Source organism: Passer montanus, unplaced genomic scaffold, assembly GCF_014805655.1.
Source record: "Passer montanus isolate IOZ18808 unplaced genomic scaffold, ASM1480565v1 scaffold11, whole genome shotgun sequence".
Taxonomy (NCBI): Eukaryota; Metazoa; Chordata; class Aves; order Passeriformes; family Passeridae; genus Passer; species Passer montanus.
In genome coordinates, this window is record NW_024357613.1 from 16944053 (window position 1) to 16968441 (window position 24389).

The 24389-nt window shown below is 39.0% G+C and overlaps 1 protein-coding gene across 5 annotated transcripts in view; it reads right to left on the reverse strand.

Annotated features, from left to right (window-relative positions):
- The window catches only part of KCNQ5 (potassium voltage-gated channel subfamily Q member 5), a 284582-nt gene that overhangs the window by 21821 nt on the left and 238372 nt on the right, over nt 1-24389 (reverse strand). For 3 of the 5 annotated variants that reach the window (XM_039730317.1, XM_039730342.1, XM_039730349.1), the window contains 6 exons: nt 20264-20374; nt 18379-18474; nt 15063-15157; nt 13524-13550; nt 10464-10520; nt 4795-5015 (listed from right to left, as the gene is read on the reverse strand). In XM_039730317.1, the coding sequence (XP_039586251.1) occupies nt 4795-5015; nt 10464-10520; nt 13524-13550; nt 15063-15157; nt 18379-18474; nt 20264-20374 (607 nt within the window). The remainder of the gene's footprint in view (nt 1-4794; nt 5016-10463; nt 10521-13523; nt 13551-15062; nt 15158-18378; nt 18475-20263; nt 20375-24389) is intronic. The other 2 variants (XM_039730324.1, XM_039730331.1) reach the window with 2 other exon arrangements.

Consider the following 24389-nt stretch of genomic DNA (forward strand, 5'->3'; position numbering starts at 1 on the left):
TTAAGCTTAGATGTAGAAGCAACCCAACTAAGGACTTCTGCCACATCAAGTGAACCTTATCCAAGGTCAAGCTGTTTATGCTACTGAAAGGAAAACTTGTCATTTTTGTAATACATAAATTACATGGTAGTAACTGAGGATGTGGGGGCTGAAATGCACAATTGCATTCTTTCCATGGCTCTTATAATATACTCTACCCTCAGGATTTTGTGCAAGTACTCTGTGGGGAATGAAAGGCTAGAGGTCATGTGAGTGTATAATGTTTGGGGATGGTGCAAGAAATCAAATATTTCCTTAGAGAATTCTTTTTAATTAATCAAATGAAATATGTTTGTAATATCTCCAGTACTGAATGCTTTTGATGTTTTATTCAAAAAAGCCACACAATGTCTCTAGGTTACAGTAAAGGCACAATAATTCATTCAGAGGCTTAGAAGCATGGGATGGTAGAAAACAAATATAATAGGGCATTTTTATCCCTCACAGAAGACTGCATCCACAACATAATATTGGTTCATTAATTCAGCTGTGGTGGTACAAGACTGGAGCATGATTTAAACAGAAAAGACTCTGTTCCTCAGAAAGTAAGGCAAGAAGAAAACAAATCAGGACAGGAACACCATTGTAAAGAAGAGATTTTGTGTGGTTGAGTGTCTGTGGATGGATACACAACATACAACGAGGCATGGGCACAGTACCTTAAGCAAGGCATGTGATCACCTGTACTATTTAATAACTAGCACAGACTCTTTCATGGGACGGACCCTGCTGGTGGGTATTCTCATGTTCTGGGCACCACTCCCCACAGAGAGTTTGGCTGCAGCTTCCCTGTTTGTGTTAACAGAACAGGGAAGAACCAAAGCCATACTGCATGAGGAGGCCAGAGGTGGCTCCTGGCTCACTTTGTGTACAGATGCACAGGGTGCTGTGAGGGGCTTCAAGGTCAGGCAGCACCTTTGCCCGTGGGACGTAGCATTCCTTTGGGGAAGGCTCTTCCATGACCCAATCCTTTTTTAAGTGTGTAGTTTGTAAAACGTCACTATTAACCATTCTTGAATGGCGAAAATATCCCTTTCATCTACCTCTTCCTGATAATCCTCTTTTAGGCTAATAACAGAGATTGGAAATACAGCCTTCTGGCACCTTTGTGAATTTGTGCATAGTCCCCTCTTCAACAGGATTTTTGGAAGTTGTGAACCACACGTCACCAGAAACTGCACCTGTTTTTAAAATCAGATTATGTAAGTCTTGATATTCACTTTCCCCTCTGCTGTTGTTGAATGCTCTAGAAAGCATCTCCAGTCAGGCCACCAAAAACTTCTCTAACCATCAAACCTCTCTCAGGTTTGGATTCCATTTGCCAATGCACATATGTAACTGAAATAATTATGTATTTTTTCAAAGTGGGCCGTTGTCAGACCCACTTTGTCAATGGCAATAAATGGTTTATAGGCAGATTCAGAAGATTGTTACTAACCATACATAAAGCCATTTGTGCAATGGTTTTGGTCACGCTGTTCTAAGGCTGTTATGCCAAAACCCTTTTGGGATATACCAGTGGCTGGCTTAAGTGTTTTACTTGCTGCCAAGAAATTCTCCTTCTATGATTTTAATATGCAGTTGGAGAGTGCCAGAGTGTTTGTTGCTGGGTAGCCTAAGAGGCAAGCTACTACATTTTCAATCAGGTTAGCATTTTAGCTACCCTCATGAGCTCCTGTCTGGGCTCAAAATCTCCCTTTGCAGGCCAGCTTCTAATTGCTAATGTTGAGTTTCTCCAGAAGTCTTTTTCTGATGATTTTGGCCCAGATTCCAGCCATGTCCTTACCAGAACTCAGTCAGCACTGCAAAGTCTCTGTGTTGACCATCTATCTGCCTTAAATCATCCTCATATGCAAAAAAATTCCTTCCTTTTGGAACCCTCTCCTTATATATTTGCATCTTTCCTTTATTTTCACACAGAATTCAGTCCTCTGCCTCAGCAGAACATTTACAACTCGACATCCCATTCTTCTCTTTTGGAAGAGGAAATTCATAGTAAGACTGATATGAAGTTTTGACATTGATCTGGGGATCCAGCACTATGTAGTCACTGCCCCAAAGGTATCTCGTAATGTAATTTCTTCTCCCACCAAACACCCTACAGAGATGTAGGCCTCACCAGAAGGACCAGCTGTTCAAGGATACTGTTTTGTGCCCAAGATTTCACCCAGAAAAATTTGGCTTCTAGTTTTGGCATGACAATTGGCCTGCCAAAATTATTAATTATTTGGCTGGGGAATACGTCAAGGAGGAAATTGGATGACCTGGCAAACAAGAGATAAGAATAATATGCTGCAAATACTGTTTTTTTTTCATCCAGTGAAAATGCAAGATGTTCTAAATTAAATACATCATCTTGACATCTTTTTCACTGAGCTGTCAAATGCAGAAAGTATCAAGTTATGAAAGAAAAGAAAGAAAAAGAAATGAACATTAGCAGTGCCCGACTTTTCCTGAAAAAGTTTGGGTAAGGCAGAAGGGAGCTGTCTCTCAGCAAGTGAGCACACTGGACATCTCTCTAATCATACTGGTCCTAGAAGTAGTTGGATGAGGTCCCAGAATGGAAACTTGGCATTTGCCTAAAAGCTGGAGACAATGGAAGCTGTTCCTTCTGCCACGGATGAGAAATGGGTTGTATCTGTTGGCCCCAGTTCATAAGGGTGGACTAGTAGCTGGAAATCACTGACCAGGAAACAGGCTGCGCTCACCCTGAGGAGCGGGAAGATCTTCAAGGGCTTACGCACAGCAATGAGTGCTCTGTTGTTGTTTCTGTCTTTTATCTACAGATATTCCCCAGGTGCTGTTTATGCCACCTTTTCCGTGAGAGGGAAACAATCAGAGGCGGCATGATCTGCTTGTGCACATGGTTGTTATTAATGGCAATGTGTACAGGACAAAAGAGGGGACATGCTGAGGAGATGCTTCTATGATAAATGGGCTGATGAAAAATGAAACGGGTGCTTCAGTGAGGTGCAGACTGCAGAGCTGGGGCAGAAGTGAACCATTGATACTCTCAGAGAGTGCTCAAAAAGTTACTTTCTCCATAGGTCACTTGCAGGCCCAGTGTGAATTACAGGGGTTTAATCTACGAAATTACTTCTGATGCAGTTTGGGGATGATACTTGTGCTTTATAAGTGATTATGTAGAATGCCTAAATTTAGACAGGGTAGCTTCAACCACTATGCTACCTAGAGCATTTCTCAGTTCCCACTATGAAGCTTTGCTGAGCTTCACTTCATTGTGAGACCCAGGCTAGGTCACACAGCCCCTGTGATACAGCTGCCATGGGACATAACCCAGGATGCAGATAGGAGTGGATAGCAATGGATACTGCAGTGGAGCAACCTGGATAGTATCTTGGTAGCTGATACACCCCAGCAACTCACTGTACTTCAGGCAAATTCAGAATTTTGGAAAATCTGAGACATCTCCATGGGGGAGGGCTAGCCTGGAATGATGACCTTAGCAAATACCATTGGTTTGTCTTGGTTGCCCTCCAGGAAATGTTTATTTACCCAGGCTTTTCCCGAAGATATCTGTTATGTAGAACATCGTCACTGAGGGATGGGGCATTGCAGTTCAATGAATTTTTGCAACCTACACGTTTGTAATAATAAGTGCTCTTAAAAAGGAAGTGACATCAACATCACACTTTTGTCTAATTAGTCTTACCGCAATTGTTGGATGTAGCATGCATGATGCCATTGTAGAAAGAGGTTGCACCTTTCCCATTCAGCCAGGGTCACTGCATTCTGTGGCAGTCAACCAATTTGTTTCCCTTTTTTTTTACATGGAGGATACCCCAAGAAAGAACAAAACATTCATAGATTGGGAAATATGGGAATGGAGAAACCCAAAACAAAATCCACTGGTGCAGTACCCTCAGAGCTATGTGAATGCACCTTTCAGTGCTGGACCCGTCCCACATCAGTTTCACTTGGTTCTCTCAGCTCCTGCCTGCCAGGGGGCTACTGTCACCCAGTTTGGTGCTCCTTGGTTAGAGGAGTCACTGTCTTTGTTTTGGCAGGCTTCATCAGATGAAGATCCTTGCCTGAATACTGGTTAGTTTAATGCCAAATTGGACTTAAGCTAGAGAATGGAGCAGCATAGGAGGCAGCTTGAGGGAAAGGCTGGGCTGCCTGCTGCAGGTTCAACAAGCCATTTTTAGGAGTGCTTCCTACATCCAAAATACCCTAAAGAAAGCAATGCATAAAAGCCATAACACTGGTTTTGTTTGCAAAATCCACCTGCCTTATCAAGGCAGATACAACCCTGTAAAACTGAAAGCAGCCAGCAGTGCATCCCTTGATGGCAGGTGATTGCATCACCAGTGCAGGCACTGGGACTCCTCTGTCTGAGGGAGCCACTTCTGCACAAGCTGTGTTCCCAGCTGGCAAAGGCACAGGCAATGCTGGCTGTTCTGTGTGGACCACCAGCAAGAGGCAGAAGGTTTGGGCAGCAGTTGAGCCCAGTAGTGGGAGAGGGGCCATGACAGAAGAGCTTTTGTAGCCAAATCCCTGGGATGCTTTTAGTCCATTGTGACTTTTCACTGTGACCCCCTTTCCCACCAGTTGCTCCCTATGCACCACTGAAATGATTTCTTATTAAAAAAAATAATCACATTATCGGGGACTATAGCTGGCTTGTGTCTCTGGCCCCAAACATTAATTCATTCTGCCTTCCTAAAATGTGTTCAGTCACTGTGCAAGTGTGCAGGAGTGTGAGCAGGCAAACAAGGGGTGAACAACTCCTACCATCAACCATGGGCTTGGGCTGGGAGCTCTTCAGCCGCAGCGAGGGCCTGAAGCGGGTTCGGTCGTTGAAGCTCCAGCTCTTCTGGACTTTGGTTGGGCTGCCCTCGGTGGCAATGTCAGCACTTGGGGACCGGCGATCTCCGACTGAAGATTGCCTGTTTTTTATACTTTGACCTCGTGGGCTGGCCATCCGGACCCGCTCCTTGAAACTTAGCTTTTGGCTGTGAGAGATAGAAATATATTTTATTTTATAGTTACTTCAATCCATTTCTTTTTTCTATTGTATGATTATCAAAAATAATGTGTAAAAAATCTCACTGGTATGAATCTGTTTCTTAAACACTTTTATTTTCATTGAATATATTTAATTTGTGAATGGAACTGATTTGATGTAATTGTTTTTTGATAGAAGCATTAGCATTGCCAGTCTATCATACAATACAGAATAACCTTCTAAAAGAAATTAAAAATAACAAATAGAAACAATTTCACCCAATTATTAAACATTAATCTCTATGATGTTTTTTCTATTCCTTGAACTTGAAGGTTTGTTTCCATCTTAGTCAGCCAAGTTCAGTGCATTTCTGGCCATATCTTCTGATAAATAAAACCAAAATTTATTTTATTGTTGCTGCATGCCATGTAGTATTGTCTGGTTTGAGATTTTTTTTTAGCATGCAAAAAATATTGTTAGTGTATGTTCATGCTTTTGCAGGATGTGGCACTTCCAACATTTCATATGCATGATTAGTGATCACTCATATCCAGAATTCCTTGTTAGAGCACTTGGACAAGACAAAACCAAAATTAATCAAATATCCAAGAAACAGCATGATGACTGATTAATGGAAATGCAATGATACGCTGTGTGCTGCCTAAAGTCATTGCTGAAGATATAGCTGGGAGCTGACCATGTGCAGGTGGTACTGGACAGGTAACAGAGCCCACCCAAGCTCGTGACTGTGTCTGCTGCATCACTGGTGACTCTGTGGTCTTATGGTTGCCCAGTTGTAAGGGTTTTTTTTTTCCCCTGCTGTGCTCATAATCCTCTCCCCCACCCAGCTAAATATGGGGTTTGTAGATTTTCTATTTCCTGGTGCTTAAATTACCTTTGTCCAAACATATCTGATGAACATCTTATGGTCACTGTGACTAGCTACCTATGCTTTTTAATTATTTAACATTTTTGCCTTTGTTTGTCCCTTCCTGTAGCACAAGACGCGAAGGGCAAACAGAGAAAGAGTCTGATACCAAGGTCTGGAAACATTGTTTTATATGCAAGGTTAAATTAAATTGGTTGAGCAAGGGAATGGTCACCTTGATCAGTGGTCCTGTTCTTTCAAGGGGGGAGATGATGAGGGCAATGCAGTGTTTGTTCATGGTATGGTGTTACTGGGACTTGCAGTCCTGCTGCCCTGGTGTAGGCTTTGCAGGGTGTTTTTTACAACACCTTTACCAATGACTGCCTACCTGAAAATTATGGTGGTTCTTGAAGTTAAGACATTTTCTAGTGCTCTCAAGGTCTTTGCATTTAATTTCAGCATGCCCATAAGATGTTTTGAACAGGAACAGATCCTGCAGATAATTAACTAATGCTAAGATGGACTATGTGGTTCTTAGATGTTTAACCTACTGAACTCTGAAAATACAGTGTTAATATGTAATTATATGAAATGGAAAGTAGTTATAAACCTCTGTGGCTGTGAGATGTTGAGATAAACATATCTTTGTCCATGCATAGCAAAGCACAGCATTTCAGTCTGAGAGCAAAAAAGATGCAGTTTGTTGCAGGCAAAACACATGCTGGGATGCTTATAGTGTGATAATTTTCAAGAATACTGAAAAATGAACACATCAATAGGAAGATTATTAGATAAATTTATTTCTATATGGCATGTTGGATTACTTGAAAGAATACCTTTACTATAATTTCTCAATGTAATCCCCTTCTTTTCTTGCCCAAATAAGCAATTGTTGAAATAAATATATCACAGGGATGAAAATGTTATCTATTTCCATTGTAAATTGTTACCCAATGCTGTGGCATAAGCAATACAAAAGACCCAGAGAACCTAATATTTGAAAGAAAAGTGTTCCAGAATTTAGCTTTGAATACAAATTACATTTCAAGACTGAATTATATTTCAGCTCGGGAATCTTTTGCATTTCACAACAATGAAAATATAAACTGTAAAATATTTATTAACCACATTATTGCATTGTCATATTATACACAATAAGGAAGAGAATCAAAACTGACTTCTTGTTATAGATATTATTCCTACAAGTGTCCCCCTTTTTTTTAACTCCCCTTATGGCTCAAATTATACTTGCTATTGAAAAATGAATTGAAATGATACTCTTTTTTTTCAAACATTAGAGTTAAAAAGTTTCTGGACTGCTCTCTTCCTGCTGCACTAATAAAAATAAAAGGAAAATGGGTAAAATAGCAATAAAAACTATCTATATAAATAATATTTTTTAATAATCACATTAACTTCAAAATAAAAATGAAAATTTAAAATCAAAGTCAAAACAGCACATGTGGAGTTCTGTCAATTAATTTGTACTAAGGAAAGCAGTGGCTGACTTTAAATGATTGGTAGACATGGTTATTTCATTTATAGGAGCTGAATGGTACACAATGACTACTTAACTTGAATATCTTTAGTCCTCCAAATCAAAGCAGTGAGGCAGTGTTGAAAGGGACAGTAGGCATTTTATCTGTACTGCAGACATTTTTCAAAAGTGCAATGCTGAGAATTGAAATATTAATGTAAACTGCAGGGCTTATACTTAAAAACTCAAATCAAGTCTGCTTTGTAGCAATGACAATGTACTGGTATGTCAAGGGTCCATGCAGAGGGTACTGCATTGTGAAGAGAAACAGCCCCTGAAGGAAGGAGGGTTTGAAAACTCTCTTCTGCATCTTGAGATGCATACCCAAAGAGACTAGTTAGAGCAGTTCTTTGCTTCTTTGCTTGCTGTTCCTATTTTGAGACTGGTGGGAAATGTTCCTGAAGTCACTGGGTCCTTCTCAGCACAGGCATAAATTGTGCAACTGACAGTGGAGAAGAAAGATTGAGAAAAGAAAGCTTGTGCTTGGGAACACACTGTCTTGGGGCTCTTCTATGTATGATAAATAACAGATCATGAAGGAGTAATTGAATCAGAGCACTTTGAGCACACCCTGACCAGGATTTTCCCCAGAGCAAAAGTCCCTTTCCTTATAGGATAAAGCCTAGCTCCTGGCTCTGGATTCTTTGTTGCAATAGCAATAGAGATGGTGTTAAAATTGCAGAGTGAAGATAACACACCATTCAAGCATCTTTGGACATTCTGTATTTGAATCAATAGCCAGTGACTCCTTGAGGGCCCTTTATTCTGATTGAATGCCGGTTGTATCAGTACTGGCTTGTGTGTGCTAAAAATCCTTCAAATCTTTCAGGTCCTGGCCTATTATATTTTTATCTTTCACATTTTCTCCTCTCTTTTTACATGGTATCCAAAGGAAATCCCTTGAATCAATGTAAACCTGTTAATTACCATTGGATATTCATGCATCCCCATAAGTATTCACAAACTTTGCGTGTTTGTCCAAAGGGCAAAAACCATGAGAAGGAAACAGGAAAATAAAATAGCACAAGTTCCTAAATCAAAACTAAATTACAATGATCTGAGAGATCCACAGCTGCCTCCAGTTATCTCTGCATTCCTTTAGATATGTGTCTGTCCATAATTTCTTGTACTTTATATGACTGATAATTTAGCCCAATTAGTTGACATACATTTTTCTTCCTATGACAGACTTCCCTGGCAATGGTAGTCACTTTGGACTCATCACTCCTCTATTCTTGCAGGTTGAAAGTTGTGGAATGTATTCTTATCGATAACACTCGAGCTTTGAAGCACCTTTTAGTGGAGATCAATTACACCTGGCAGCTACAGAAAAGGAAGCAAACGACTTTTCTGTATTTGTCTGCCTTCTGAGAGGTCAGTTGTAGGATCTTGTGACTCATTCCTCCCACTTCATGCCCAAGGCGCTCACTTCCCTAGGATAGCAAATGATTTTCTAATTTTTATTTCTTCGTTTTCAAATTCTGCCTTTGCCACCTTTGATCTATGAAGGAATGGGTGTGTAGGGACACTAGAGGTCACTGTAGCTTCACTGCAGAGGGAACGATCACTTTCTCCTGGTCCAAATGACTACTCTGGATAAGAGTTTTACCTGACAAATGCAAGCAAACCTTTGCTCTCTCTGTCTTCCACGGACCATCTCCCCATGCTTTATTAACTGAGCATTTCTTTCCTTCCCAGTCCCACTCCCCCATCTGCCTGCCACCTTCCTAGATTTCTGGTCAAGTTAAAACTTCTGCTCCGCCTCAGTCTCAGACCTGCAGCACTACTGCTAGCTACTAGCCATAATTTCACCTTGTTTTTCAGCTTTTCATACTGAGCCAATTGGTGGAAGCAAGAATAGGAAGAAATTGAAATGAATCAGAAATAGCTGGAGGGCCTGAGGGTGAGGAAGAAGGCTTTGAGTCTTGAGACAGAAGCTAAAACTGCCAAAAATTATCACCTATGGCAAACAACAGCAAATGCACATGCCAATTTTCAGCAGTTAGCTACCTATAAATACAGGTGTTGGTTCTTACTAAGCCTACAAATATTTTTACTGAAATTAAGCTAAGCTGAGCAAATGCAAATGCAATGGATAATAGTGTGAGATCTAAAGTTCAAAGACTTCACCACCAGTCTCATGCTAGGACCACAAACTCAAGAAATTTAGTGTTGTATCTCATACCTTCAATAAGTAATAGCAAGAATTTCAGGCCACAGTATATTATAGTTCAATCGTCAAACAGAAAAAGTAAATATTCAGGGTGTTTGTGCACTTTTTCATTTTCCAAAATAATTTCTAAATGAAGAGAAGCTATTTTGATCCTAATTTCCTGTAATCAGTTTGTACTTATACTGTCTTTTACATGATTTTTAAAAAGTAAGAAAAAATGCAATCAGCTTGAGATATGAATCATAGGCTTCTTCCAGTAAGATTCATCTATCTAGGAATTACCATTTTTGGTAAGAGACACAATTTCCAGAGAATTCAGCTGAAGCAGATGCTTGATTTCACATGCATTCCTCTACCTTCCAGCACAGGATGCAGGCACATCATCCACAAGATGTGTCCAAGGGGATTCTTCTCAAGAACAATTGCACATTTTGACTGTTGTAATTGCCTAGCATGCTACAGCTTAACATTCTCCACTAATAATTAGATGGAGAAATCAACTGCCATAGTCATAAAAATCGTCTTGGACTTGGGGAAGTGGCTTTATCCAAACACTCAACCCCAGTTTTAGATCTCCACAGGGTAGTGCATTCCAAAAATTGAAGTCTTAGGCAGAGAAGGGGAATGGGGCTTTGTAAAACTGCGGTGTGCTGTGCACTGCAATTGTCTGGCTGGATGAGTTGGTGTTGCTGCCATTGCGTTAATGGCATTGCAGGCAACAAGCAAAAAGGGACTTACAAGCACTTAAAAATAAATAGGAAACATCATCTGGAGAAGTAAGGAACTTCAAAGCACTAAGGAGGGGAAGTGAATGAGTCATGCACCTGATGTTAGTTGGCATTCTCAAACATCATGTGAATAGGAGGATGCTGAATACCTATGTTTCCGAGGGGTGTACATCTTGAAGAGCTTCTGTTTATTACTACAAAGCTTACTAGGAGTGAGGGGAGATAGAGGACTCTGTTACTAAGCATTCCAGTGCTGGGTAAGGGGTTAGGTTTTCCACCTCAAGTTAGATTATGCATCATTGGCAATTTCTTTTTTATATGGTGCATGCAGAGTTGTTTATATTAAATCTACTTTTAGAAACAGATATGGTATAGGAGGTGAAAGAATTCCATAACATAATTTACTCGTTTCCCTCAGAATAGGGCTGATTTTTTCTCTGAACATCTTATATTGGCAAAACTGCTCCTTATTGCACCAGAGAGAATTGTCTGAATAGGGAATGCATATTCAGCCTCATGAGTTACAAGACTAAATGGGTGACATTCATCCTTTGCAGACACCCAGTGCCTGTCCTACACAGTTTAAGACTGATTATGCTCTCCGTATGTGACAAGATTCATCAGTCTTGATCTAGTTTCCTGCACAGGATCTATTTCAGCCATGTTGTATAACCAAACAGAGATAAATGTTTGTTTTCAGTGTGTGCATTTGCAGATATTAAGAATTTAAGATATAGTCTTTTAAAATAACTTGCACAACTCTGGAACTGATTTATAGAAATATCTCATTTGTAGCCTGGATACACCAGAGAGGTTGTCTACCAATACTTTGATAAATGATTAATTAGAATACTTGTGCGTAAAATTTTAGGAAATGCAACATACATATTTTTATTAAAATCAATCTGAAGCTGCAGCCTCATAAACACAGCTCTCTCAACTCAAATGCATAGCAACATTTAGTCACCTAATGAAAGACTGCGGGTTTATACATGACAAAACACAAGAATTAATTTCTGTAAATATAAGCCAATTTGGTAGGAAAGAAGATAATGAACTTTTCCCTAATACAAAACAAGTTTTTCTTCACTGTTCTTAGAAGGGAATGTAGAGCAAAGAACATGTTCAGCATTCAATCCAACGTACTGCTTGTGCAAACATGTCTTCATTTAAAGAGTGAAATAAGAAGAATCAGTTCGCATAGCATCCCATGCAAGTCACTTAGCATCACAGTAAGAAACAAGTTAAATAGGCAAGGACAGGTATCTCAAAGTACATTGCAGCAGTTTGCATTTACATCTTTGCCACAAAAGACCACATACACCACATGTATTTTCAGTACAAACATACAGTGATATATCAGCATAAGAGCAATAAGTAGCCACTGAAAAAACACACCTTTTTTTAAAGGCACTGAGTGGTCTGTAGGGTTTTTACAGTAGAACATGATCTTAGAAGTTAACTAGTTCATTTTTACATATACACTAATTTGCAGCAGTGCATGTATTAATTAAGTGTTTCTGAAGGAGCAAGTATCTTCCACTCAGTGAAAATAAAGTGAATAAATCTTGGTAAATTGTTGACTTCTTTTAAAGCCACAATTGTTATTATCAATAGGGAGACACAGTATGGTTTTGACAGCTGGGTGTTTGGATTTTTGGGGGTTTCTTTTGTTTGTTTGGTTTTTTTTTAAATCTAGTTTTCAGTTATTGTAAGTAAATTTGTCTCTTTTAGTACTTGCTGGTACAACTGGGAATAACCTCTCCCCTCTGCACAAATCCCAGTTTTAGAGGGATGTACTCATTTACTGGTAACTTCTGTGTCACCTTTAAAAAAGTCAATTTTAAATGCTGCTGTCAAAAGACTAGGAAATACAGCTGGTGAGTGCAAGAAGTTTGGATCAGACTGTAATAATTTAATGAGATCAATGTGTTGCTAGCAAGCCTGTGGAGGTAATGTATACAAAAAGTCCCAGGACTGACAGGGCAAATCCTGTCCCCTTGAGTTACAGTGACACTAACAGCAGTTACATGTGCTTGGAGGAAAAGGTCAGAGGCAGGTGCCAGAGGATCAGTCTGGGAAGTGGAATGGGACATGGGTAATTGATATGAAGACTGAATAACCCAGAAGCATTTGTGAACCACAGTACAACTCGGGACTGGATGTATTTCAGGGGCTGATGTGTCATCAACACTTTTTTCCTTGGCTTTTCAGCGTTTTCTTCAGGGAGGTAAAGTCTGCTATTCTCTGAGCATGCTGATACCACAGTGCCAGCTGCCAAACACCCACTGATTCCAATCTCTAACAAGTTTCTGAGATAGAATAATTTCTCTTATAGCCACTGAGGCCTTTCCTGTCCCTAAGGGTTTGGGCCATCAGTACAGCAAAGACCAGCATTTTCTCCCACTGCCTTAGGACATGCCTCTCCAGAGCTTTGTTTACCCAGTGAGGATAGCCCTGCCAAGGCTTGCTGCTGCCAGCTGCAGGCAGTCGGTGCTCAGCCGGGTGCTAGGCTGGGTGGAAGCCCACCTGCCCTCCTGGCTGACAGAGTGGGGCTTTCTTCAGCAAAGGTACCAGCCTGGCTCCTCTGCTTGAATTGGGCCATGGGGGAGTGCAAGCCATGCAGCCAGGAGGAGGTGAGACACTGCAGTGCTGCTTTCACCCCACCTCCTATGTCCAAAATGTTCCTTAGGAAGGGGATGACAGAAAAGTTAGAAAATGTGGAGACATGGCACTGAGGAAGCCTTGAAGATGCTCCTGCAGAACAAAGGTAACATCCGACCAGACCCATCAAAGGGTCCTCCCTGCAATGGAGGGTTGGTGGGCTTCTTCACATTGCCAAATTAAACTATATATCTGTAACTTTCACTGCAATTCCTGCATTGATTTTACAGCAGAAGCTGGGGACGTGTCCTTGCCCAGGAGCCAGGTCTGGGGAAACTGAACCACTGGCTGCTCTGTCACTGTTCAAACTGAGCCTCTCAAAGCTACAGCATGTTAAATGTGTAAAAAATTGCCTATTTTTCCCATAGAAAAACTGGGACAAAGAAGCAAATTTCAGCAGTATATAAGTTTATAAAGATCCAATTTGTGATTATTATCCATCAATGGTTGCAGTTCATTGAACATACTGTACAGAACCCAAGACATCTAAAAGCCATTAGGAAACAGCAATTTCACAGATAAAAGAAATAAAAGAAACTACAAACCTGCTAGAAGATTCCCCTTGTTCTTTTCTTCAGGTGAGGGAGTGGGAGGGAAAAACATACTTGTTATGCAGATAGTAATCACATTACTTAGTTACAGATGATGTTATGTGTATGATAAACGTAAGTGGATATGTTAATTGGTGCACAACACACACGTCACATTGCAACCACAAAAACATTCAAGCAAGACTCATAACTACAATGCTTCTGGAAAAGAAACTTTTCAGGTTTTTTAACACATGCATAACATGCTTAGTACATACCACTGCAGACTGAGTTGGCAAAGCACTTAGGCAAAATGCATTGCTGACACATATATAACAGAAAGCTGTAGTTTCTTATTAGATAAGTTATTTCTGGTAAATAAAAAGGTTCAATTTTAGCACAGCAATATGCTTATTTAAAATAAGAAGTAGATGCACTTTTGAGGGACAGTCATATTTTAGAATATTTTATGTGGGATACAGCTTCATTATTTATGTAATTTTCTATCCATCCATTTATACTAATTTTGCTTTCAGCCTGTTTGTATATGTAAAATATCAATACTTCATGTAACTTTTAATCTAAAAGCTCCTTTTAGTGTGGAGCAGTTTGGAATTAGAGTTATGGTAATGGATTACTTACGGCTCTGTTCTTGTCAACTCTTTGAAATTCAAAGATCAGCTTTGGATACCCAGCCAAACTTCTTTTTGGCTGAGCTTTTTGGCACACAATTACCTTTTTACTGTCATGTGGATGTTCATCACCCAGCTTTGAGAGAAACCACTAATTCTCTTGCACTGTCTGCAATTAACAACAGTTAAGATGCTTATCAGAGCTTTCCCATAAGGCTCTTAGCGCTCTCCTTTTTGATCTTTATCAAGTGTTTTTTTACTTCCTGATCTGTGCCCCGTATTGAATCAGTCAACTTGCTGCCTTCTGCTAAACCTTTTATTGAATTATTGAAAAGTCTTGGGCTGCCAGTGCTCTGTGAATTCTCACCCAAACTAGGATATCAAATATTCCCTGTCTGCCAAACTGTGGCAACAGGTCTTTTGAGTCATCTTCCATTGTCTGTATGTATAGTTTGTCCTAAGGAAATACTGAATATATCAGATGTTATGACAAAAAGGAGCAAATTCCCCAGTGCATTCATCTGCAAAATAGCACAAGGCACTCTTTCTTTGGAAAGGTAGATCAGCAGCTACAGCCTTATACAGAGGCACAGGCGTAAACATACCGTTGAACCAAGGAACAAGCTCTGCATTAAACTTAATATTTTTCTCCTTGAGGATAATTTGGAATGAGGTGAATCATTAACCATGATGCATGAGTGGGTTGTTGGGAAAATGTTTCTAATGCCTGTGCATTTCTAAGATAAATAGCAATGATTTGTATTTGTTCCTAGGCTCCTACATGATATTGATCTGATTTGTTAGTTGAAATTTTTAATGAGAAGACTTAAGACAACAAACCAAGACGAAACAGACAAATACTAGCTCTCTATAAGCTTGAACACACATCAAAACCAGCACCAGCTGCCATATTTGTACCTACTTTGTAGGGCTGCAGGTATGCAAGGCCTTCAAATGAGGCTTCCAGGTAGCAATGGAAACTGATTTCTCATCAGCAGCATAACTACGCCATACACACTACGTGCAGGATATACGGTAAAAAAAGAAAAAAACAAGGCAAAAGGGAGTAGGGGATGAAACAAAAAATTGAAAAGCAGATTAGTAACCAATACAAGTTGTGTCTTTCTCTTATCATTCATAGCACTGATACATGCCTGAGGGGAGGAAGAATACTTTCATAATATCGCCAGGTGGCTGCCATGTTTGTTCGGCTGGCGTCGGTAGAATAAAACCGCCAGGAAGCCTGGTATGGGGAAACAATAGAAAAGCACAAAGGAACCAAGAAAATGAAGTGACAATGCCACCGCACTGACTACGGAGCAAGGGGATTTTGCTCAGACCAGAATGTGCTTTGTTAGGCTGATTCAGGAAATATCAAACCTACCCAAACTTTTGTGAATCCCAGTACACCTTATGCAGTAAGATAAGACTTACTGGCTCCATGAAAGCACCAGAAGATATTCAGCACATAAAGATGCTCAGAAAAGCATTGCAGTGATTTGTTTGTGACAAGTCCATAGGGGACAACCACACAAACTTACAGTCTGACATAAAGAAAATGTCATAATATATTCTGCAAATCATAATGAAAACTAGACAAAAATGACTTAGAAGCAAAGAGAAGCATTCTCTGTGGTTTGAAACACTGAAATTATTCATTTTGTGTTTTTAAACATTTAACAAAAGTGAGTAACCAAAGCATAGCATTGAAAATGTGTCCATTGTTTAGATTTATAATGCATGTAGATAGTAAGATGAGCCTTGATTCTACAAGCTGGGATGTGTTCCCTGATGTCAGCATAACTATATTAATTTGTACTAGCTGAGCATCTGTGCTTCCTGTATACTGTCAACCATTAAATGTCATCTAGGTATTCTTGTATGGAATCTAATACCCTGTGTTTTCCTACTGTGTATCTCCCAGAAACACATCCAGTCTTCATTAACAGATGGAGAACCTGTTATGCACTTTGAAAATTGCTTCATTGGTTGATTATTCTTGTTGTCAAAAATTTCTGCATTATTTTTAATTTGAAACTCTTTGGTTTTGGCTTAAAGCCAGTTACTTGCTATGTTTCTGTCTACTACATTGAATGGTCCAGTAGGTTCCAAGACTTTCTCTCTGAGCTTCTGTGTTCAAATAATTCTCACACTAAATATTTCTTATAAGCTAAAGAAATTGAGAAAAGTATATCCATACCAAATATTTCACTTTTCTACAGCTGTCTACAGGTAAAAGCTCTATCAAATAGTCTATCTGTGCCAACAGATGAGTTAGCACACACTAATTCTACAGTGTAACTGGTTAGAAAATAGACATTACACTGATAATTAAAAAAACACCCGGAAACTGTTACAGGACCCAATGATATGCAGTTCAGACACATCCTGCATTTATGAACACAAAATTTTCTCCAGTCCTTGATCCATTTTTCCAATATTTTATTTGCTTTCTCCAATATTTCAGTTTCACTACAAAGTGTAGATGCTGAGTTTATACGTAGCATATTAGTATGAGCATCATCATACACAGTGATAGGATCAGTCTTCTCCTCATTATATTTATGGTTCTGTATCTAAGGACTTTAATAAAACCAGGTGTGGTAACATACTGGGAACTTGTATGAAGCTCTTGACCCTTCTTTCCCAGTCTTTCTCCTCTGGATTTCTCATGCTTCATCAAATCCTTTCCCAATTCACTAATACTGGGATAGAGACATAATTATCTGGATTCAGTTTCTACATCAAGTTTTGTATTTATTGTATTAACCCATTTGGCAATGATCCTTTCACACTAAAAGTCACCCAGATCGTCCTTGGTTTTATTCCTGTCTGCCTGTTCTTATATTTCCTGTGCTGCCAGGCCTTGTGCCTTCAGAAAATATCTCTACCAGCAATTTTATATTAATTTCTGGATCACTGAAAGTGCTGAACCTGTGAATGAACATGTAAATGCTGAACAGCCTTCATCATGGGATCCCACAACAAACGTCTTCCTTTTACTGATTTTACTTCCTTCAATGATTTTACTTGCTGAGAGTCAATCTACAGAATCAGGCAGCTGGCTACTCTTAATTTATTTAGCATGCTATCTTACTAATATTTTGGTTGAGCTGTCATAAAATAATAAGAGCTATATCCAAAACCTAAATCTATTATGTGTTTCCTCTGGCAACCAAACTTGAAAGAAGTATGAACACAGAATATATGTGTTAGAAAATATGCCAAACAGTCATTCTAAGCTAGATACAAAAGAAGCAGAATTTTTTCTGTTAATTATTCTAAAAATATTAAATTTCAAATATTTAGAATTTAATAATAATTGAACAGTAATAATGGAAATATTTATTAACTTTAAAAATGCTTCAAAGAATCTGACATCTATCTGTACTTAGCTTGGAACTCTACCATATTCATACTCAGCTTCTTTATTTGGATTTACTATTTCAAAAATAAAACCCAGCATACATGGCACACATAGAATACTTGGCATAGCAGGAAAATAAACTAGGACTCTAGGAGATTATTTCCTCCCTTTTTTTTCAGTGCATCAAGTAGAGTAAAGCTGGTGCAAAATGATTCTTTAGAGTATTTTCTCAGTTTTAACTAGGACTGAAAGTTAGAAAAAGCCAATGCAAAACATACCATGCCACATTTTGTTGATTTGCACCATCACATCAGAACAACTTCAGACAATTTCAGGCAATTTAAAAATTGTTTGTGCCTACATTTCTGGCTTTTGAATTGACTCATAGTGAAAGCAATTCTCTGGGCAGGACACTTTTCATCTTCACCAAGAATATCACTCACTGAAATACTCTAAACCCTGTAGTAGATGAAAAGTAGCTTAATATAGGCAAGAGCGCTGTGCTGTCAGTTGGGTTGTCTAGGGATCAATTCTCTTTTTCCAAACAGCTTTCTGACTGCAGGCATGCATTTGGCATCTTGCCTCTGTTTCTTTAGCGTGGATAGAAAAACAAAAACTACACTCAGTAATGCTGTGTGTCTTGTTATAGTTTGTCTTGATGATCTTAAAGGTCTTTTGCAACCTAAAGACATGTGTGTTTCTGTACAGAATTATGGCAACACATAGCAGTCTCTGAACACAGTAATTTCATTAAACTAATCAGTCTGTTAAATATTATTTCCACAAAACTTTCCAAATGGAAATAATAAGACTTGTTCCAATATGTACTTTAAATCACCTGTGATTATCTTTTTGGTGATTTCATATTTACCTGAATTAAACTTGCAGCTGGATTCCTTCTTTTCTCAAAGTGTTTCTGACGATGCTGTTCCTGCACTTTCAATGCAAATCCTGAGCCAAGGATGCCCTGCAATATCATTTTATCAATGTGTAGGTAGTCTTTGAACAAATATACATAATCAATTACAAAGATTCTGTGAAGACGTTACACCATATGGTTGCTCCAGACAACACATTTATGAGCAGTGTATGACAGTAGAAGGCCCCTTTTCCTGGTGAAGCAGGAGATTTCTTACATAACATCTGTGGTGCGACGAATGACCACCCATTGCCTTGTTTTGTGCTACACTATGTTCCTACAACTACCAAGGCCATAGAGATAGATATATATTTATAAAATCAAGCATGGATATTCAGAGGAACTTGAGTCAAGAATGAGAAAATGACCACCTGACAGGTATGCCAGATATATATGGACATCAAAGTCCACATCTGGAGTACTTATTAGAACATTTGTTATGAAAAAGCTAATTATGAAACTTCTCCTCTTTTAGCCTTTTACCTTTGAGTGAGATAAATTTGATTCTAATGGAATAGATCCAAAAATTGAGGATGTTTTCCTTCTTGACTTGCAGGGAATGTAATACTTTTGCTGGACATGTCTGCATTATAAGGAAGAATATTTCCACTTGATTCTTAGTCAGGATAAAATACTATAAGACGTGCAAAAGTTTCCCATATACCTCTTCTTTTACAGATAGATTCAGCACTGAAGTATTTATGAGGAAAACTAGTACATAGATATGACATGAGGAACAAAAGTTGTGGCATCTCTAATATGTAAGGGTATTCCTCTTTTCATTGCAGTGCTGCTAAGACTAGCTTTCTTGTTAGTGGTGACTAGGTGACAAAAGGAATTAATTACAGTAGATGTCAATAAATGTCAAGGATTCACAAACAGGTAATGGGTTATAATTATAATGCATTATAGTATGTCAAAGATACTGAAATACTCTTTGTAGCTAGAGTAAGAAATAAATGCAGTGCACCAGATGATTTAATTCTGTTGACAAATGCAGATTTTTTTATCTTGGTTTATCTATATGGTTGAAAACAAATGAAGTATTATAACATCCATGTATATGAGATAAAGTGTATGAGTATTAAAATATCAAAAGATATTGCACTGGAAACAGTACAAAAAAATACAAATGCCACTTCTCTTTTCATATTTATTCAAAACTAATAAAAAAGGAGATTCACTCAAAAAAAAAGAGAATTTATTTTTGAAGCTACATTATATTTTAGTCATTAGATAATTCCCATTTCCACTGGATAATTCCCATTTCCATTTCTTGAACATTGATATAAACAACATAAATAAACTGTAATGGTTATTTACAATTATTCACAGAAAATGAGAATTGCATCTTTTGCATTCAACATCATTAACCATTAGTTGATTTAAGGCCTTATACTACTCTCTGTTGGTAGCTTGTACGGCCATACAAAACATGCTATTAGAAATACTATTTTTTTCACTATAATCTAAGTTAGAAAGACATATACTCTGCTTTTATTTTTGTTTTGTTTTGAAAAATTTGAAAGAAAAACAATAATATATAAGTCACAATTCTTAACAAAAGGAAGGATTTTCAGCTTTACACAATAGTACATAACCTAATTTAGGGTTATTTTCCGGTTTTGTCCATGCCAGAGAGACTTCCAAAACTAAAGCAAGGACACCAAACCTTTTCTTTGGATTTTGGATGCACTTCACTAGTGTTGTTGCAGAGCAAAAAGCCTTAAAAAGTTGTTCTTCATGTAGACAGTTTCCTTCAGCTTTAAGTATCATAGCAGTGGCAGGACCTACAGGAGTTTCTATTATTTTGTTTTAATTTTGTAGGCATACTCACCGCAGGTAGTGCAAAGAAAGAAATGCCAAGTAGAGCAAATCCTGCAGAAAGCAACCTTCCAAGCCAAGTAAGAGGAGTTTTGTCCCCATAGCCAATGGTTGTCAATGTGATCTGAAAAGAAATGAATGAACAACGTGATTTACCAGAAGTCACTGACAGATTAGTTGCAGATTATTTACATTGCATGAAGCATCATTTCCACTAATCAATCCAAGACATCTGAAACATATAGCTGTTTCTAAAAAAAATGAACATAAATATACTAACATTGACACTTTTCTGTGAAAATGTAGCACTGTTTATGAATAAATAAAACTGAGATAAATAATAAATGTGAGAAAAAAACACCTAAATAAGCAGTAAGTTTAAAAATAATGAAAAATTACCTTGATCTCAAATTTGAGGCAAATGGTAGGAAATATATAAATTGGGAAGAAAAAAAGTGTTCTTTTCCATAGATGTGAAGGTGTTTCTCCTATTTTCTACAGTAAAATATAACTGTATGTATTTGTCTAACTAAAGAAATATAAGTTACATGGAGATAATGCTGGAAAAATATAGGAGGGAAAAAGTTGATGCCTGCAGATGATATAAAGGCAAAGGAATTGCAAGAAGCAGCTGCATTTTCTGTAAACCCATCAGTACGATTTGAAGTGAATTATCTTCTGAAACACAAAAAACAATAATGAAAAGCTGGGAGGGACTTCAAGTAAAGTTTCTGGTCCTTTCCCCTTCCTCATGACAGGCTCAGATACACCTACATCACTCCTGACATGAAGGTCCAAAGGTTACTATGCAGCAGCAGAGGCAGAGATACCTCGGGCTGTTGGACCATGTTAGCTCAGACCGACCTGTGGACAGGTCAAAGAGAAAGGGGAGGCAAGTTTTAGTGCAGGTGGAAGGGCTCATTGACCACTGGCCATGAGCAACGTGGCCACTGAGATAATGGTGCATGGCTGGGGCTCACTGAGAGCATCTTGAAGGCACCAGATCAATCTGAGCACTTTCCCTGACCCAAGGAATTGCCCTCCAGGCTACTTGTTGCCCAGGAAGCACGGCAATCCCATACCTGGGGACTGGACTGGCAGAAGAGTTGTGTCTGTGTGCTTTCACAGAGTTCAGACCCACGCAGCTGCCTGGCGTGGGCAGCTGGAGAAGGTATGGGCAGAGCAGAGGATTCCCGAGAGCCGGCTGGGAGGCTGCGGGACGCGTGCTCAGGCAACGGCACACGATGTTAAAGGACAAAGATAGACAACAGTAGGCTGAATGCCAAGGACTCCAGGGCCTGTTATTAGGGAGAACATGTGCATGGAGAATTATTTTACATCGTGTACCAAATGTGGGCAAGTTCAGCCTCAGCAAATATTCTGGCAGCAACAGATTCTTCAGGAAATTGCCTTCTAGAGACATTATTTTGCTTCCAGCTTCCTCAAAGTTCATTCCTAGGCAAGACGGCCAAAACAATTCTATTTAATGTCAGGGTCACCACGGGACAAAAGAAGGAAAGTCTTTTGGAAGTAATTAGATTTCAACTATTTAGGACTCTGTAGATAGTAAACAGTGCTTTTAATTGCTCCCATTGTTGGGAACAAGCTGCGGGTGTAATTTACCCTGAGAAAGCCACAGGGACTAAGAAAGAGAGACGAATTCAGGCTGCAGCTGAAATTTCAAGTGGTTATCAAGTCTCAAGTTTTGCAACACTAGCCTGGTCACAGACACACCACCTTGCATGCCTATCAGGTCTCACTCTTCCTTGCTCCTCTTCACTTCCCTGCCCCATCTTCTCTTCTGAGCCTTTTCTGGACTCTGGCAAGCCAATACCACCCAGGAAGGGACAGAAAATGATCCACATTTCTGCGTGGTTTGTTTCTGCTGCTTTGGTCCGTTGTGTCAGCTCACAGACATGCCTAACAAGCTCCAGAGCCTGCACAAGGCAGTGAGAGACTGAGATGGAGTAAGAAGGAGGAAGGAAAATGAGAATGCAACTCTCTCTTTTCTGGCAGAGATGAGCTGGTGCAGCCATGGTCTTGGCCTGGCAGAGGAGATTGATTTGTTTGCTGAAGAAGATAATCACAGCTCTTCACATCAGAGGGCAACTGCAGAACAGTTTGAGGCTATTAAGAGCCCAAGAGGAATGAAACACTTGAACAAATGAATCCCTGAATAAAAGTTCCTCAAAATTTGTTTCCAGGCCAGTTATTGAAAAGCAGTTTGGAGCTCTGGAATGAGCCCTCTTTCTTGGCTTCTATCCAGCTCCCTATCTCTGCCAGTCGCTGGAAAGTACAGAGATATCTCCTGTCTGGGCAGATGAGAGGGAAACAGAACCAAGCGTCATCTGCATATTAATGATATTGCCACGGAACTGTATTCCAAAGAAGTCAGAGATAAACTCCAACCTTTGGGACCTGACATCTGAGAGCAATCTAAAACTATGAGCAGTCACACAGAGTGTATCGCTGCAATTTTTCCAAAGAAAATAACAAGACCCTATTAAGCCTTTCCCTCAATTCTTCTAGGTATTAAGGACTTAATGGTAGCAGTCTCTGATTAAGAATATCAGTGGCTTCTTTCTCACTCTGAGCTATTTTATCTCAGGATGGTCTTTACAGGAGTGTACAGGTGTCAGCACTGTGCTGTGATGTCTTACTCAACACCGAGCAAAGGGGTTTGAGCTTCATTTTATACTATCACCACACAACTAAGAAAATGTTTTCTGGACAACTTCAGGGTCCAGAAAGGTTAAGTTTGGGAATAACCCACTGCATCTTTGTAAGTGCTGCTAATGAATGACTGAACCATTGGCCAGGCCTTGACTGGCATAATCCTGAGATTAAATTAACTGAGCAGGGTGTGGAAAACTACTGGATGTGAAATCACAACAACATAAGAAATTTCCAGAATCTTGATAATTATGCAAGAAGCAGACAGAAGTTACAGCTAGCATTGTGTGGGTAAGAGAGAAGTGGCCAAAGTTCAAAGGTAACTCATCCTATCCTAAAATGTAGGACTTGGGCTTGTCTGAAAAAAAAAATCTAGTACCATTAGAGTTGTACTAGGGCATCTGAACAGGGACCACTCACAGGAGAGGCAGCAGACTGTCCAGCAGATCTCTGATGGTACTGTATGCCTATGTCTAAGCAGCTGAATCACACTCCTGCATGGCTAAAAGAGCTGAGTTCTGTCTTTTACACCAGATGCAAACCACTCCATTTCGGTTTTTTCTATAAGTGAGGGGTCTGGACAGACTAGCCAAAGCAGGCAGTGTCATCTGGCCAAGCTTAAAACTCACAATGATTATAGAACAACTGTTATCTCATTGCTGGAGCTAATAAATATGCTAATACAAATGAGGTAATATAAAAATGAGTGTGATGATATAACTTAGATGACTTCAGTTAGATGAGATAGGACTCAGGAGGCCATTCGCTACACTAATATTTCTTTCTGATGTCATTTTATGTTCTCCTCGCACTACTTACCTTTTGAATTGTTACCTGACATCACTTAAAAAATATAGTTTGCTCATGCTATCATTACATTAAAAGGGAAAAATTTCATCAATGTTAAACTTATTTGAGTTAGTCATTAGTGCCAATGTAATTCATTGTAATATGTTTTGTTCACTAACAGGTCACTGTGGAGTGCCAGAGCCCATCTGTATCCAGCTGTAACTATTGGGCATTACTAGAAAATAAAGATTTTTTAAGAGAAATTCTGTCAAATGTGTAAGAGGGACAGAAACTTCAGCTGCATTACATTTGCAGCTAAAGCTAATTAATGTACAAACTAAATGTCACTGTAAGTACCCACAGTTCTAGTTAACATCAGTATATCTCAGAAAACTGTGTATGGTTTGGTTTTGAAGTACTTAGGTTTTTAAATTGACCTTTTGTTCCCATATGGTTTTATTATTTTCTTCTGTTAAATTAATTTATCCTCTCTACCAAAGCAAATTCTGAACTTGAGCTCTCCATATAACACTCACCATTGTGTGCTGCTGTGTTAGGTAACACTGTGGAGACCCCAACCACAAGAATATTTACAGTAGTAATATTAACATGATGATTCAATAGCAGGTTGCACACTACAGCATGAAATTGAAAATACAGTAGAGTATTCATATGTA